This window comes from Balearica regulorum, chromosome 17 (assembly GCF_011004875.1).
Source record: "Balearica regulorum gibbericeps isolate bBalReg1 chromosome 17, bBalReg1.pri, whole genome shotgun sequence".
In the NCBI taxonomy this organism is placed as follows: domain Eukaryota; kingdom Metazoa; phylum Chordata; class Aves; order Gruiformes; family Gruidae; genus Balearica; species Balearica regulorum.
The window spans coordinates 15,151,716-15,165,469 of NC_046200.1; the positions used below are offsets into that span (position 1 = coordinate 15,151,716).

General features: G+C 41.6%; 1 protein-coding gene across 17 annotated transcripts in view; it reads left to right on the plus strand.

Annotated features, from left to right (window-relative positions):
- MTMR3 (myotubularin related protein 3) overlaps positions 1-13,754 on the plus strand; it is an 85,639-nt gene that overhangs the window by 58,968 nt on the left and 12,917 nt on the right. For all 17 annotated transcript variants that reach the window (XM_075769289.1, XM_075769286.1, XM_075769280.1 and 14 more), the window contains 6 exons: positions 4,973-5,178; positions 5,277-5,408; positions 7,212-7,323; positions 8,480-8,675; positions 10,287-10,472; positions 11,807-11,977. In XM_075769289.1, the coding sequence (XP_075625404.1) occupies positions 4,973-5,178; positions 5,277-5,408; positions 7,212-7,323; positions 8,480-8,675; positions 10,287-10,472; positions 11,807-11,977 (1,003 nt within the window). The remainder of the gene's footprint in view (positions 1-4,972; positions 5,179-5,276; positions 5,409-7,211; positions 7,324-8,479; positions 8,676-10,286; positions 10,473-11,806; positions 11,978-13,754) is intronic.

Consider the following 13,754-nt stretch of genomic DNA (forward strand, 5'->3'; position numbering starts at 1 on the left):
TGTTTTCTTCCAAATAATAAAGGGTTTAGCATAGTCTCCTTCTGAATGTTGAAGAATTGCTCCATCCTCTGTTCAGCTCTGCGAGGGGCAAAAATTGCTTTCCAGCATATGGCAAATTTTTAAGACTTAAGGTGATTTATATGTTCCAAAGACCTCATAGACTGAAATTGTTTAATCCTTGGCATTCAATTTTCTGCAGTTCTGATGAGACCATGTATGTTAAATTACCACATAGTTTTTCATTTGTAATCTTAAAATCAGTGAGAGAAAAGGTTTTCTTTTTTGATTTCTTTTTTTCCTTATCTTGACATTTAGTAATAGATTTTTTCAAGACATGCAGTTCATCATTCTGTGCTCTAATAGAACTCACACCCGCTAGTGTTTGATGTTGCGTGTGATTGGAAATCCATGTATAGTTTTCTCTCTATATAGGTTACCATGCAAATAGCTTTTTTCCTTACTTTTGGAGGAGTAAGGGACGAAAGCTCATTCAGCATTTTTTATCTGTTGAGGATGATTTTGGGACTATTAGTTTAATTATTGATCACATTTTTAAAAATACCTATTTTTTTGCTTTACCTCGGGGAAAAAAGACCTAAAAATGATATAATTTTAAAACTTGTCCAATAACTCGTCTCATACTTTTCTGAACACCAGGACAGAGAGAGACCAGAGAGACTTGGCTACAAAACCCTCCTTGTCTGTTCTTGTAAAGCACTCAAGAGCTATGACAGTATGCACAGGCCAAAAAGCAGAGTGGGCTGAATTCAGAGGCAAACTATTCAAAAATACTCGGTTCAGATTGGGCTGTCAGGAGTGGCACTTCTATTTTATTAACTGCTTTGTAGACAAATCTCACACTCAGGTTCTGCAGTTTTTCTCTGTGTTTATAATTTTTGAAAATCTCAGCACGTATTTATGTAGAAAAATCTGGTTTATAACACGGTTTTTGTAGCGTCTCTTTTTTTTGGTCCCAGAAAATCAATGGTAGGGAGAAGCCTTCTTGGACTTTGTGGATAGATGAGAGGACTTGATACATTCTATAAATTAGCTGTGAAATTAGCTGCGTCGAAGGTGTCTTTTTGTCTCACCTGCTGCTGGAGGTGATTATCCATGCAGGCAGCATTTCTGCCCACACAGGAAGCCAAGGCAAACAGAAAATTGCTGTGTACTGTACTTGCTGAATCGTATTCGTGAATTGTAGCAATGATTTTTTTTTTTTTTCCAGTTGCAAGTGCTAGTAGTTAAGTAAAGCTATGGAAGGAGCTATTCAAACCTTCATTAGTCCTCTCTCTAGTTACAAGGACTTGGTGGATTTATTGTTGTGCTCAAACGGCTGATTGAACACCAGGAAGATGAAGCATATGCAGAGGTGTCCCATACATCATACAGTTATACAGTGCTTTATAAAGGGCTTTATAGTTATCTAATGGTGATTTACTATTTAGTTTCTGTAGGGAGGCTGCATGTTGCTTTGTCTCTACAGGGTTAGTAAATTTGCAGTGGAGGGTTTGCTTTGATTTTTTTTCATCTTTTTTTTGGTTACTGAGATCTGACTGACACTGTCTTATCCCCAGCTCTCTATCTCTAGGGACCTCAGAATCACACTTAAACTATTTGCTATTTTTTGTTCCCCTGGGCAGTCTGGTTGGAATGAGTGTGATTGCTCAGACCTCCAACATTACCGTAAATAGAATTCTTTGCTGATTTCTGCTGGTACATCTGAACGTTGCATATTTGTGCAGGCTTAGGAGTGTCAGGGCTTCACAGCTATCAATGAACTCAACTTTTGGCCTAATGATTTTTTATTATTTGTGGAATAAATGGGAGGCAAGAACCTGGAGATGAAAGTATAACTGTTTATGAACCTATGAAAATGACTCTGCAGGCAGGTAGTAATGAAATCTGGGAGAACATATGGAAAAATAAATGAGCTTATCAGAGTGTTGAAAATAGATTTCTTACATGTATAATGATGGTTTATTTTCTTTTGTCATTTGTGCGAGCGTAGCAGGGAACTAGGTGGCCTTTCAAGTGATTGGCACGTATTTTTTGCTGAACTAATTTGATGTCAATAGAGCTGTTTCTGGAAGGCAGAAATACATTTTCCTTTGCAGCCAGCACCTGGTCTAAGTGCTGTGATGTTCAGATTGCTTTTTCTTGGGTTCGACTAATGCAGTGTGTCAGTTGCTTCCTCTGAGGAGGAGTTTTATGCAAAACAATTACAAAAGAGCTATGAAAAATACTTAAAATACCGTATCATAACCTATAAGTTTTTTTGCAACAGGGAGCCTTAACCCCATCAGGGTTGCTTTTGAACGAGCAGCATGAGGCAGCTGCTGTGGCCGGCTGCTGTGCCCCGCGGTCGCTCTGCAGAGGTGGGGCTGCTCAGTGCCTGCCGTGGGCTTGACACCTTGGACAACAAATTATAAACCACTTTGTCACACCTCTGTAAACATTTGTTAGAGTGGTGAGAGGGGAAAAAGTTAAAATCTATAGGTTTGGGTGGGCTTTCTTCAACTGTTTAAATTTGCTTAAAGATTCAGCTAACCCTCGCCGTTCTGCGCAGTTGCCGTATTTGAGGGAATTAAACGACTCTCAGTTGACATGAAGCCGAGACCCCAGCCGAGACCTCACAAAGATGATGAGGGGACTGGAGCATCTCTTGGATGAGGAAAGGCTGAGAGAGCTGGGGCTGGTTAGTCTGGAGAAGACTGAGAGAGGATCTGATCAAGGCTTATCAATATCTAAAGGGCGGGTGTCTAGAGGATGGGGCCAGACTCTGCTCAGTGGTGCCCAGTGACAGGACAAGGGGCAACGGGCACAAACTGGAACACGGGAAGTTCCATCTCAACACGAGGAAAAACTTCTTCCCTCTGCGGGTGACGGAGCCCTGGGACAGGCTGCCCAGAGAGGTTGTGGAGTCTCCTTCTCTGGAGAGATTCCAAACCCGCCTGGACACCATCCTGTGCCACCTGCTCTGGGTGATCCTGCTTTGGCAGGGGGTTGGGCTAGGTGATCTCCAGAGGTCCCTCCCAACCCCAACCAGTCTGGGATTCTGTTTGTTTGCAGGAAGACTCTAAAATCCTTTGCTGCATCATAACACTTAGGAACTGTAACTGGCATGTGTGTAATTTATAAATATGGGGTTCTGGTGGGACTCCTGAGCAAGAACAGCCTTGCCTAGAGGCACCTGTGCTTTAAGGGATGTATACAAGAGAGAAGAGCAATGTGTAGATAAGTGGTAGGATTTTTCAGATGGGACAGGAGGCAGGGAGTAAACTTTTCTAGGTGTCCTGTTCCTCAGCATTGTTGACTGGCTGTGTGACCAGAGAGAAGTTGCATCTCTCCTCTGCTTTGGCTGCTCCACCTGCAGCTCTGCATGCCGACGGCTGGGCTTCCTTTCCTGCCCTGGCTGAGGGCCTCTGAATTCGGGGCACCGCTAGTGAAGGTCAAGGAGAAGGTTGTTAATGCCAGATGTAAACACTTCAGTGACTGGGGAATGACATTTCAGTTGGCAGCAGTGGGATGTGCCTGCATGGAGGCAGTAAGGGAAATTACAGTCATAATATGTTTCAGTGCTCTTTTTATAATAGATTGTAGGGGAGAGTTTTTAAATCTTTTTCAGAGTATGTTTGCAATGGTTGGATAAGTTTTAATTATTTCAAATCTATTCTTTGTGTAGTACAAGGAACTAGGTCAAATTCAAGAAAATACTAACTCTTCAAACATTTGAGAAAAAAAAAATCTGGTTTTTTTTTTTTTTAATGTCACTGCCCAGAAGATAGCTATGTTCAAGTTAGGTCATTCTCCTAGTTATCCCTGACATTTTTTTAATAGACTCATCTCTGTCCTCCATTTGCCAGTCCTCTGAAGTTTTATCAGTATATAGAGTGCTTGCAGTTTATATCACATTTTAATAGAAAAATATTCTGTTAATAAACGACACTTCCTTTTTCAGTGCTACTTAGGTGTCTGTAGCAAAATTTACTTGCTTATGGACTTTATTTACCAGCCCGGCACCACACTGGTGCTTACACATAAGAGCTACTGTTGCATTTCATCAGCTTCTTGGTGCTTTTCTGCTGGATACGATGGTGTTTGAGAGGCAGGAGATGAAACACTTCCCCGAGAGGGTCAGGAAGAGGGATGGAGAAGCAGCCGAAAAGGGGATGGATGGCAGAGCTGCTCCTTTCCAGCAGACACTAACACCGAACTTCAGAGCGAGTGGATGTTTGGCATCCTGAGATCCGCAAGGTTCTCTTCGTTTTGGCTAGTGAAACAATTCCTACCATACACTGCTGGTTCTAGGTACGGTTCTGCAGTGCTGAAGAGCTGCCTCCTGTCATTCACGGGTGGTACCTAGAAATGGATACCATCTGCGTACAGGAGTAAGGTTTTGGGTTACTGTTAGATGACAACATCAGAAGGCGTGCCAAATTCTGCCAGTGTTTCCTACCAGAATTGTAATGTTCTTCAGATTTAATTACTGGTGTGTTTTGATTTTTAAAAATATCATCAAAAAGTGAATCTGTGGTTTTACTCCTGTCTTCTAGCTCTAAAAATAGCATGAGTTCAGTTGAACTTTCCTATTTACTCTGGTATTAACAGCAGTAGACCCAGCTATCCACCTCTTCAATGCCTTGTCTGCTGTTCCAAAATGTTCCCCAGCTTTCACTGGCCAACAGGCAACAATATTGAGCAAGAAAATGTTTTTTTTCTCTTACTGACCTCAGCTTTGGCTTTTACCTTTCAGCGACTGTATGGCTACAGTCAGCATTTTGAAGGGAAGCACGTGGAATACATTGCTGCTGAATCACAGGTTGAGGATAACTGCTGAACGGCAGAGAGGTCCCCAACAGGAATGAAACTGCTGGAGTGCACCATTTCATTTTTTCATCCTCTCCTGTGTTTTTTCATCCTGATTCTTCAAGTTATGCATGGCTGTTCTTTTTATTCTTTTCTTTTTCAGGCACCAGAGCAACGGAGCAGTTATTTCCCGCTGTGGACAGCCCGAGGTCAGTTGGTGGGGCTGGAGGAATGCAGACGATGAACACCTTGTCCAGTCTGTAGCCAAAGCCTGTGCCTCAGATTCGAGGTCCAACAGTAACAAATTAATGAATGGAAATTGTTCCAGAGATTTCTCCAATGGAGGGGACCTCTCTGATGTGGAATTTGGTAAGTTTGTCACTGTTTTCTTTCTGTAAAGGGCAGAGCTTTTATATAAAAGCTTAATCTCTTACATGTACTGTAACAGATTCAATCCTCTTCCCCAGATTCTTCAATCTCTAATGCTTCAGGAGCGGAGAGTTTGGCAATACAGCCTCAGAAGCTTTTGATCTTAGATGCGCGATCTTACGCAGCAGCTGTGGCAAACAGAGCCAAAGGTGGAGGCTGTGAGTGCCCAGGTACGCAGTGTTTCTTCTCTGTTTTCTATTCAGTTAATCAAAAGTATTTGCTCCAATGTAATTACACCGAGATACTTCCATACTGCATATTTAACAGACTACGTGGATGCAAGTGCTATTGATGTACATGAAAGTTCCGGATCATTGCAGCTATCACACAGCCCTTCAAAAGGACAGGTTTAGCTGTTAAGTCTGTTTCTCAGAGCGTAAAACCAGCTGGTAACAGTGTTCTGTAAATGCTGAACTGTGTGGAATATGCTGATTAGCTGAGTCAAACAGACAAACCAGAGCGAGACAAAAGTGTCCAGTGTGCTACTGTCTAAAAAAACCTAAACAAACTTGTAAAAATCCACTAACTGTAGAGGTTAATAATGTTCTAGAATGGTTGTGCAGAAGACAACTTTTCAGCAATTTTTCTAAAGCTGAAACATTTTTCAGCACTTCTATCATAACCCAAAGCAACTGAAATCATCAGTCTTGCATTTGTAATAATTTGCAATTATCACTTCCTGTGTTCTCTGACACTTGTAAATTGTTGATACTATAAACAAGATATTATTTTATGGTTGCTGTTGAACATGAATGCAGCCTGTTAAAATTCCATGGGTGGAGAGTCTAGAAAAAAAATAGCAGACAGAAAAACTATAGATGAGCTAACAAAAGCTATTTTGACCATATATTCTTACTTTGGCCTTTGCTGCAATAGCTGCACTTTGATATGTAGCCACCAGTAAGAAAAATGAATTTCCCATTTAGCACCTCAAAACTACTAAATAACATCAGAGAGTAAAATTTCAAAACAGAAAGCAGAGTATAGAGGAAGTTTAATTTTCTTCCTATATATTGGTTCTTGAATTCTTTGTAGAAAAATTTCCAAACAACTTGCCACCTTCAATAAATTTGACCTGCATTAAGTGCTTCCTTTTTGCTGATAAGTTTCCTCCAGGTATGGCCAAGTTTACTTCATTCTGTCTGAAAAAAAAATCTCATTTATGTTGTGCTTTGTTTTATATATAACGTAATGCAGTAAAAAGACCAAAAAATGCTTAAATTGTCTGATACTGTCTGTTGCTTCTGACTGGAGTTGCATAGTCCATCACTACCAGGATGTTCTTGTTTGGGCCAGCTATTTATCAGTCCAACAAATTCTAAGAAATCAAATGATATCAAACATGCTCCTTTAAGAGACTACTGCATTTTCTTTCAATATCCCATATACTCAATCCTGATTAGTTTTTTTCTCTCATAGAAAAGGTCACGCTAGCTCTCATGTCATTGTGAGCTACGAGTATTTCTCGTGTGTGATGTTTGTTCCTCAGAATAAAGCAGTAAATGAAGTAACCTTTCAGCCTTTTGAGTGGTTAGGAAAAGGAATCTATAGCTTGTATAAAAATAGACGTTATTTACCAATTTTAAGCACATCCATAAATTATCAGTCAAATATTGTTTATGCTTTGCAGCCTCTTAGGGTGTTTCTCTGTCTTTTTTAAGATGTTCTATAACCTCGAGCACAGCAATATCACTATTCCCATAGGTTTGTACTCCGCTTTTTGAAATGTGAAGTGAAACATTGAAAATAAATACACAAACACTTTGCTAACTCTTTCCTGTTTTGCTCTGCTGTGTTGTAATGTCTGGAATACCTACTGAATGCCAAGTACTAGTTTCTTCTTACCGAATATTTGTAAACAGATTATTTCATCTGCTGCGCAGCAACAGTGGTTTGTTTTCATGAAAAAGCTTTTTTTAGAAATTAAACTTAGTGTAGTTTTTAGTTTCTTCCCTCTTGATATTTCCCTACAGAGTATTATCCAAACTGTGAAGTGGTGTTCATGGGGATGGCAAACATTCATTCTATCCGGAAGAGCTTTCAGTCGCTGCGTTTGCTCTGCACACAAATGCCAGATCCAGGAAAGTAAGTGGATGTTTGGTGTTCATTGCCTCTGTTTATGTGTTTCTGTGACTGCATTCTTTTGCTGCTGATTAGTAAACTGAAATTCAGTGGGTTTTCCCTTGGTGACTTTCCTGTGCAATAACGCTAAGCTATATTTTTTTATTTCCACGGAATTTGAGCTAAAGGAAGTAATTGGCTTATTATCATTGAAGTGAACCTAGAAAATGAGATCTGGGATTATGATGTAGCCTTGAGTATTGATACTAGAATGTTATTACGTTCAGGTGAGCTTCTAAGTGCTAGCACTTAGACTTACTCGCTCTTCCTGGATCTTTAATCTTTACAGCTTGGCTCTCCTTCAGAAAATTCTGGTGGTGTTCCATGTACTTCACACATTTACGGTGTCATTTTAGGAGACATATTTCATAGCCCGCTAATGCTATGGGATAACCAGCCCCTAACAGCCCATCATCTCAGCAGCTTCTGAGGTTGGGTCTTCACTATGTCTCTGTAGTCACACCAGCCCTGTTTCCCCTACCGCTTCCCTGTTTTGAATTTGCTGCTAAGAGTCCTTCCTGGTTTCAAAGTAGATCCGGAACAGCCACCCTTACTAAACTGCCCATGGAGATCTTCATAGGGTAGAGATTAAGACACCTGCAGCACACCTTGTAAAGCCTGGGGATAGTTGAGAGACGCGCGATTTCAAAGGCACGTCAGGTCCCACCCTTTCAGGAAGCACAGAGTTGTCAGGAGCATATGGCAGAGTCCCAAGATACACCAGTGATACTGGGACTGCGGAGTAACTGAATCCTCAGCTCAGAGGAAGGGAGACGGCAGCGGCTGCTGAACATAATGGTTACCCAGCAGTGGTGGGTGGACCACTGCTGGTGGTGACCATTGCTGGTGACGTGTTGTGCCTTCTCTGGGAAAATGTCATTTAAGCTTCTTGCGAGCTGTATGCAGCAAAGCACGTACCAGAGACTGGCTGTTTCTCACGTGTCCTGCATGGCTTTGTTTCTTACAAATCTGAGAGAGTGTTAACGAGACGTAAATGAAAAATATTGAAGAATGACGTTCACAGCTTATTAAAATAGGATCATTGACTTGATAAATTCAAAGATCCAAACCTGAAAGCATTTCAAAAGAGCAACAACTGTCTTCCCTTGTTTTCCTCTAGTTGGTTATCAGCTCTGGAAAGTACCAAATGGCTGCAGCACTTATCTGTGCTTCTGAAATCTGCCCTACTTGTGGTTCATGCCGTGGACCGAGACCAGCGACCAGTCTTGGTGCACTGCTCAGACGGCTGGGACCGAACCCCCCAGATAGTGGCGCTGGCCAAACTGCTGCTAGATCCGTATTACAGGACCACAGAGGTTTGTAAACCATCTGTTAGCGCATGAGGTAGTTACCAAGTTTGGGTCCTTCTCTGAGGAAGTCTGTCTAGAAATTATCTCAGTTTTTTCCACTAGAAAAGGCACTAAAGCTAGCAGGAGTTTACCAACAGTAGTCTGCACATATAGTTACGTATAGGTATAAATATGGCCTGTAATTTAAGAGCAGATTATATTTTTCCCCTTTGCTGTAACTGCACAGTCATGGTCTAGGCTTCCCCAGATTTAGCTTAGGAATATGTAGTACAGAATGCTCCATATTGCAGTTTCCATTACACCACTGCAGTTTCTCAGCCAACTATTGATACAAAGCCTTTCTCCTGTCTGGATTTCCCAATTGCGTGTTTCTCCAGTTTCACATTTTCGTTGTCCTCTGTCAGTTATATTTCTCTTGGTTTTTCAGGCTGAATCTTTTTCCCCCATCACTTTTCAGCATTGTGTAATATGTGATGGCTGGATTCCATCTACCAGCCCACATGCAAGATGCCTTTGTTGTCTAGAACAGAAGTGTGTCTCTGAACACTGTGCCACAAACTGCTGCTTAAAGCCTCAGACACAAGAGGACCAGAAATTTAAACTGCAGTGATGCCTTTCGGATGAAATAGTGGAAACTTTTCAGATCCTTTTTCACATAGGTTCTAGGAGTCGGCATCCGTCTGGTCAAAACACACTGCTCTGTCCTTGGCACAGAACCTCCTCCTGGTCCCTCCTGAGTGTGCTGTCATTCCTGTCCCAAGTGCAGAGTTCTTCTGCACACACCCTTTGCTTTCCTTCTTGTCACCACCGCATCGGAGGAAACCATAAACTCTAGCTGTCTATACAAGGATCAGAAATGTTTTGGAAAATGAGTCTTCAGCATTGTCACATTTCAAGCTTTTCAGCTATCAGCTGTTATTTTTCCTCTAATTACAGCCATTGACTTAATAAGCATGCTCTACAATTTTTCTTTCACTAAGAATCAAAACCTTCCTAACCTGTGATGGGTTTTAGGCCCTGTAAGATGAGGCGTTCCATTCAGGTGCTCAGCTAGGCACTGTTCTGCAATGTTCTTTGCCCTTTTCATTTGCATAAGAAGTCATGCAACTCGACCTTTAATGAACCTTGTTGGTATACACACAGGCAAGCGCTCTCTCTGAGCCTGGGTGTCCCTTCCTGGATGAATTGCTTTCTCTTATGACAGAGATCTGCCCATCAGTTTCAAGGCAGAGCTTTAAAATTTCCTCTCCTGTCCAACCGCTGATCACCGTGATCCAGACGGGTTTGATAGCGATGAAGTTCCTGCTCGCCCCTGCCTGGCCCAGATAGGGCTCATCTCGGGATCTTCCCTGCCTGTTGCTGAGGACTTAGCCTGCCTTATTCCCTTTCCTGATCATGTAGGCTTGGTAATTCATATCTGTCCTAATTTAATCGAGCAGCAGTTCAGAACACAGAGGCATTAGGTAAAGCAGTAAAGATAAGTGATGAGAGGCAATGCTGAGGGGAAATGGGAGGGAGTGAGGACACAATAAGGTGATTCCCATGACTCTCAGACAGTCTTGGAAAATGGAAGCAAAGAGAAATAAGAACTTTTCATCTGTACTTTCATTTCTGCAGGGTTTCCAGGTGCTAGTGGAGACGGAGTGGCTGGATTTTGGCCACAAGTTTGCAGATCGCTGTGGCCATGGTGAGAATTCGGATGACCTAAATGAGCGCTGCCCAGTGTTTTTACAGTGGCTGGACTGCGTCCATCAGCTCCAGAGGCAGTTCCCTTGCTCTTTCGAGTTTAACGAAGCATTCCTTGTGAGTTGTGGCTTGAGAGATTGCTGTTTTATAGACTGCTTCTAAACCAGTACCCAGTACTAACATACTAGAGAGCCCTGACGGGTTTCTGATTTTCCCATCTATCTGTGATACGCTGCAGCCTGATAAAGGAAACGGGAAAACTGCCCAGATACAGTAGAGAAAAATACTTGTACACTTCACGGGTCTGTTCGCTCTTAAAGCTGAAGCAAGACTCTTGAGGACTTTTTTTAAAGTTTGAAGAAATAAATTATACAAATTTAATAGTCTCACCTAAGAGGTGCTGAAATAACTTTGGTATAATACTTCCAAACAGCATGAAAAAAGTCATAGTTACTGGCAATAAAACTTCCCCCTGCTTTGATCTTGTTTTGAGTTGAAGACTCCTCCTCTAAAAACAACCTGCCCTGTACCTTTCCACTCAGTTTTTCTGCTGAAAATGTGTAGGATATCTGAGCTGTGTTTATTTTCTTTTGAAGCGGACAGCTCTCCTATTAGAAATTTGGCTAGGATGGTCAAAATCAGTTCTGAAGGCCGGAAAGCAGGTCTGTGGGAAAGCGGCAGTCACTGACTGCAGGACTCGTAATCTGAAGAATAAAAGTTTTTATGAAGTGTCTGATCCACTAAGAGATTTAAAGCGCATTCCTGTGATTGTGGTTGACTTGAGTTACTGCTTGCCAGCTCAGCCATGTAACCGAGTATATGTACGGTCCCAGCTTAGCTCAGTTGTGAAATGAGATACGGAAGGTTATAACTGCCTTCACGGCACACTGCTAATCTACGGGAGCTGTGTGAACATACCCTTCGTATTCTGGCCTTTTTAGAGTAACCCACCTAATTTATTAGAGTATTGAAGTACTTGTCTTCATTTAAATGTCTGAATAATCCCATGGAAGTCATTTATATGCTTAAAGTTAAGTTCACATTAAGCTATGACTGGGGCCGCTGCATGGACTGAATAATGATCAGAATTTCTGTGCTGCATTACTGTTTTGTAACAGAGGTAGCGTGATTCTCTTCCTTGCCTATCCTACAGGGCTATGAGTTTGAATTGGCAAGACTTTTATGCTTGATTATGAACAAATATGTTGTCTTTATATTTTCCCCTGATTTTAGTTAAAATTTTAAAAGATTCTGCTATGCTTGAATTCTTTTGCAATTAGTTTATAAGGAGGTATGCAAAAAATGCTGGGTGTATTTGTATATCAGCCTTTAGGAAGGGGCTGTATTGCCCTGCAAAGGAAGGATTTGTTCCTCCTTAAGCCTTGAATGTTGATTCTCATGTTAATCTGATATCTTCTGCCATATGACAATACTTGTATTGATCTGTGCAGGTGAAATTGGTGCAGCACACCTACTCTTGCCTCTTTGGTACATTCCTGTGCAACAATGCGAAAGAGAGAGGAGAAAAACACACTCAGGAACGGACCTGTTCTGTCTGGTCTTTGCTGCGGGCAGCAAACAAAGCCTTCAAAAACCTGCTCTACTCCTCCCAGTCGGAATCTGTATGTATCCTCCATTCCCCACCGTGGGGGAGAGTCCCTGTAGGTACAGTGTTCTCAAAAACGTGTACCTTAAGAGCATAGCCAAGCTTGTGTCAAAAGGGCATCGTAACGGCTTAACGGTTGTTGTGAATACAGCGTAGAGAGGCATCTCCAGAAAAGCATACTCTGCTTATCGATGCTTGCCTTTGAACACTCTGCTCACTCTGACGTTTTAAGCCTTATATTAAGTTTGCTGATACTTGAGGAATGTCAAATGCAACCACGAAAATTTCTCTATGCTGGAAACGTGTTTTCTGTAACTAGATATTTTGCTTTATTTTTGTAACAGAAAACATTTCAGTGTTTGACAAATAGACCTTCGAGAGAACTAAACTATGTCAGAGGAGTGTCTTAAAATTGCGTACAAACCTAGACACTGTGTCTATATTCATCTTGCATCTAAACAGAGAAAGTAACTCAGATTTAGTATGTCTTTGTTTCTCTTAATAGTTTCATGTTTTCAGTTTGGCTCTTCTGTAGTAATAGCTTGCTGAAGCTTCTGGGAACGGGCTCACCTTTTTGTGTATTTGATAAAAGGTCACGTAAAACTTTGAGAGATGCGGTATGGTGGGCATGTGAACAAACAGTCAATCATCAAATGTCATCATGATTAGGACTGCAAAGACTTTTATAAATATTTAAAGCCTTTTTGTTTATAAAAGTATCCAATATCATAAACCTAACTGTAAGGACTATACAATGTTTTTGCATATGATAGATGTCGCTTTGAATTCTTCCTTAAAGTAAAATTAAAACCTTAGTATGAAAAAATTTGTGCCTACATTTGTTACAAAAAGATGAATTTTACATTCAGATTGGCCCTCTATGCCTGTCTGTCTCCCCTGGACACCAGACGTGCAGCCTGCACTCAGACTGCGCACAGATCCCGTTTGTCACTGCGACAGCCAACGTCAGAGAGAGCCCTTCAAGACTTTTCAGCCTGATGTTGTCATCATAAGAGCAGCTGCGATAGCTGTGAGCATGAGACATTGCAGATAAATATGGCTTGTGAGGACTTTTAAAGCTATGGATGCATCTAAGTTTTCCCTGGAAATAACAGCAGGTTTGCCCAGGAGGAGCCTAAAGCTGTGGACAGACAGCCGGTCTGTCCTTGGGCTGCCCTTAACGTCTGTGCTATATCCCGCAGAATAGATGCAGTCTTGGTGACTTGGCCTCTCTTCTCAGTGAATACCGCACTGTACTGTACTGAGCTAATTAGGATAATTTGTCTGTATGTGGGAGTTTTAGTAATTTCCTCTCGTATGCATCTTGTTGTGGTTTTGCTTCAGTCTTTGAAAGGTGCCTCTCTGATGTAGCCACATCTGTTATAAAACCGTAGTCATTCAAGAACAGCATCCACCAAACCAAGCCACCCCAAAGCCCTCCCTCTGCTCACTGCCAGGGACACCTGACTGGTTCTCTGCCATCGCCTGCTTTTCCACAAGGAAGTTGCCTGGGAAAGGAATGGAATTGGAGTGACCCAAGGTGGTTTTAAACCGAAACAGAAAGCATATTCCACAGTCAAGGAATCCCTTTTAAGAGCAAACTGCCTCTTCAGCAAAGTATTTCTGCACGTACTTAATTTTTAACATATGAGTGCTTCCATTAAAGACAGGGTTAGCTTTGATGAATTGGAGCCTGTAGAAGGAGGTTATTAGTTCAGCTCTCGTATGGCAGGGTATAATACAAAGTACAAGGAAATCTCTGCACTAACAATGGGCCACTGAATTCTTCAGCA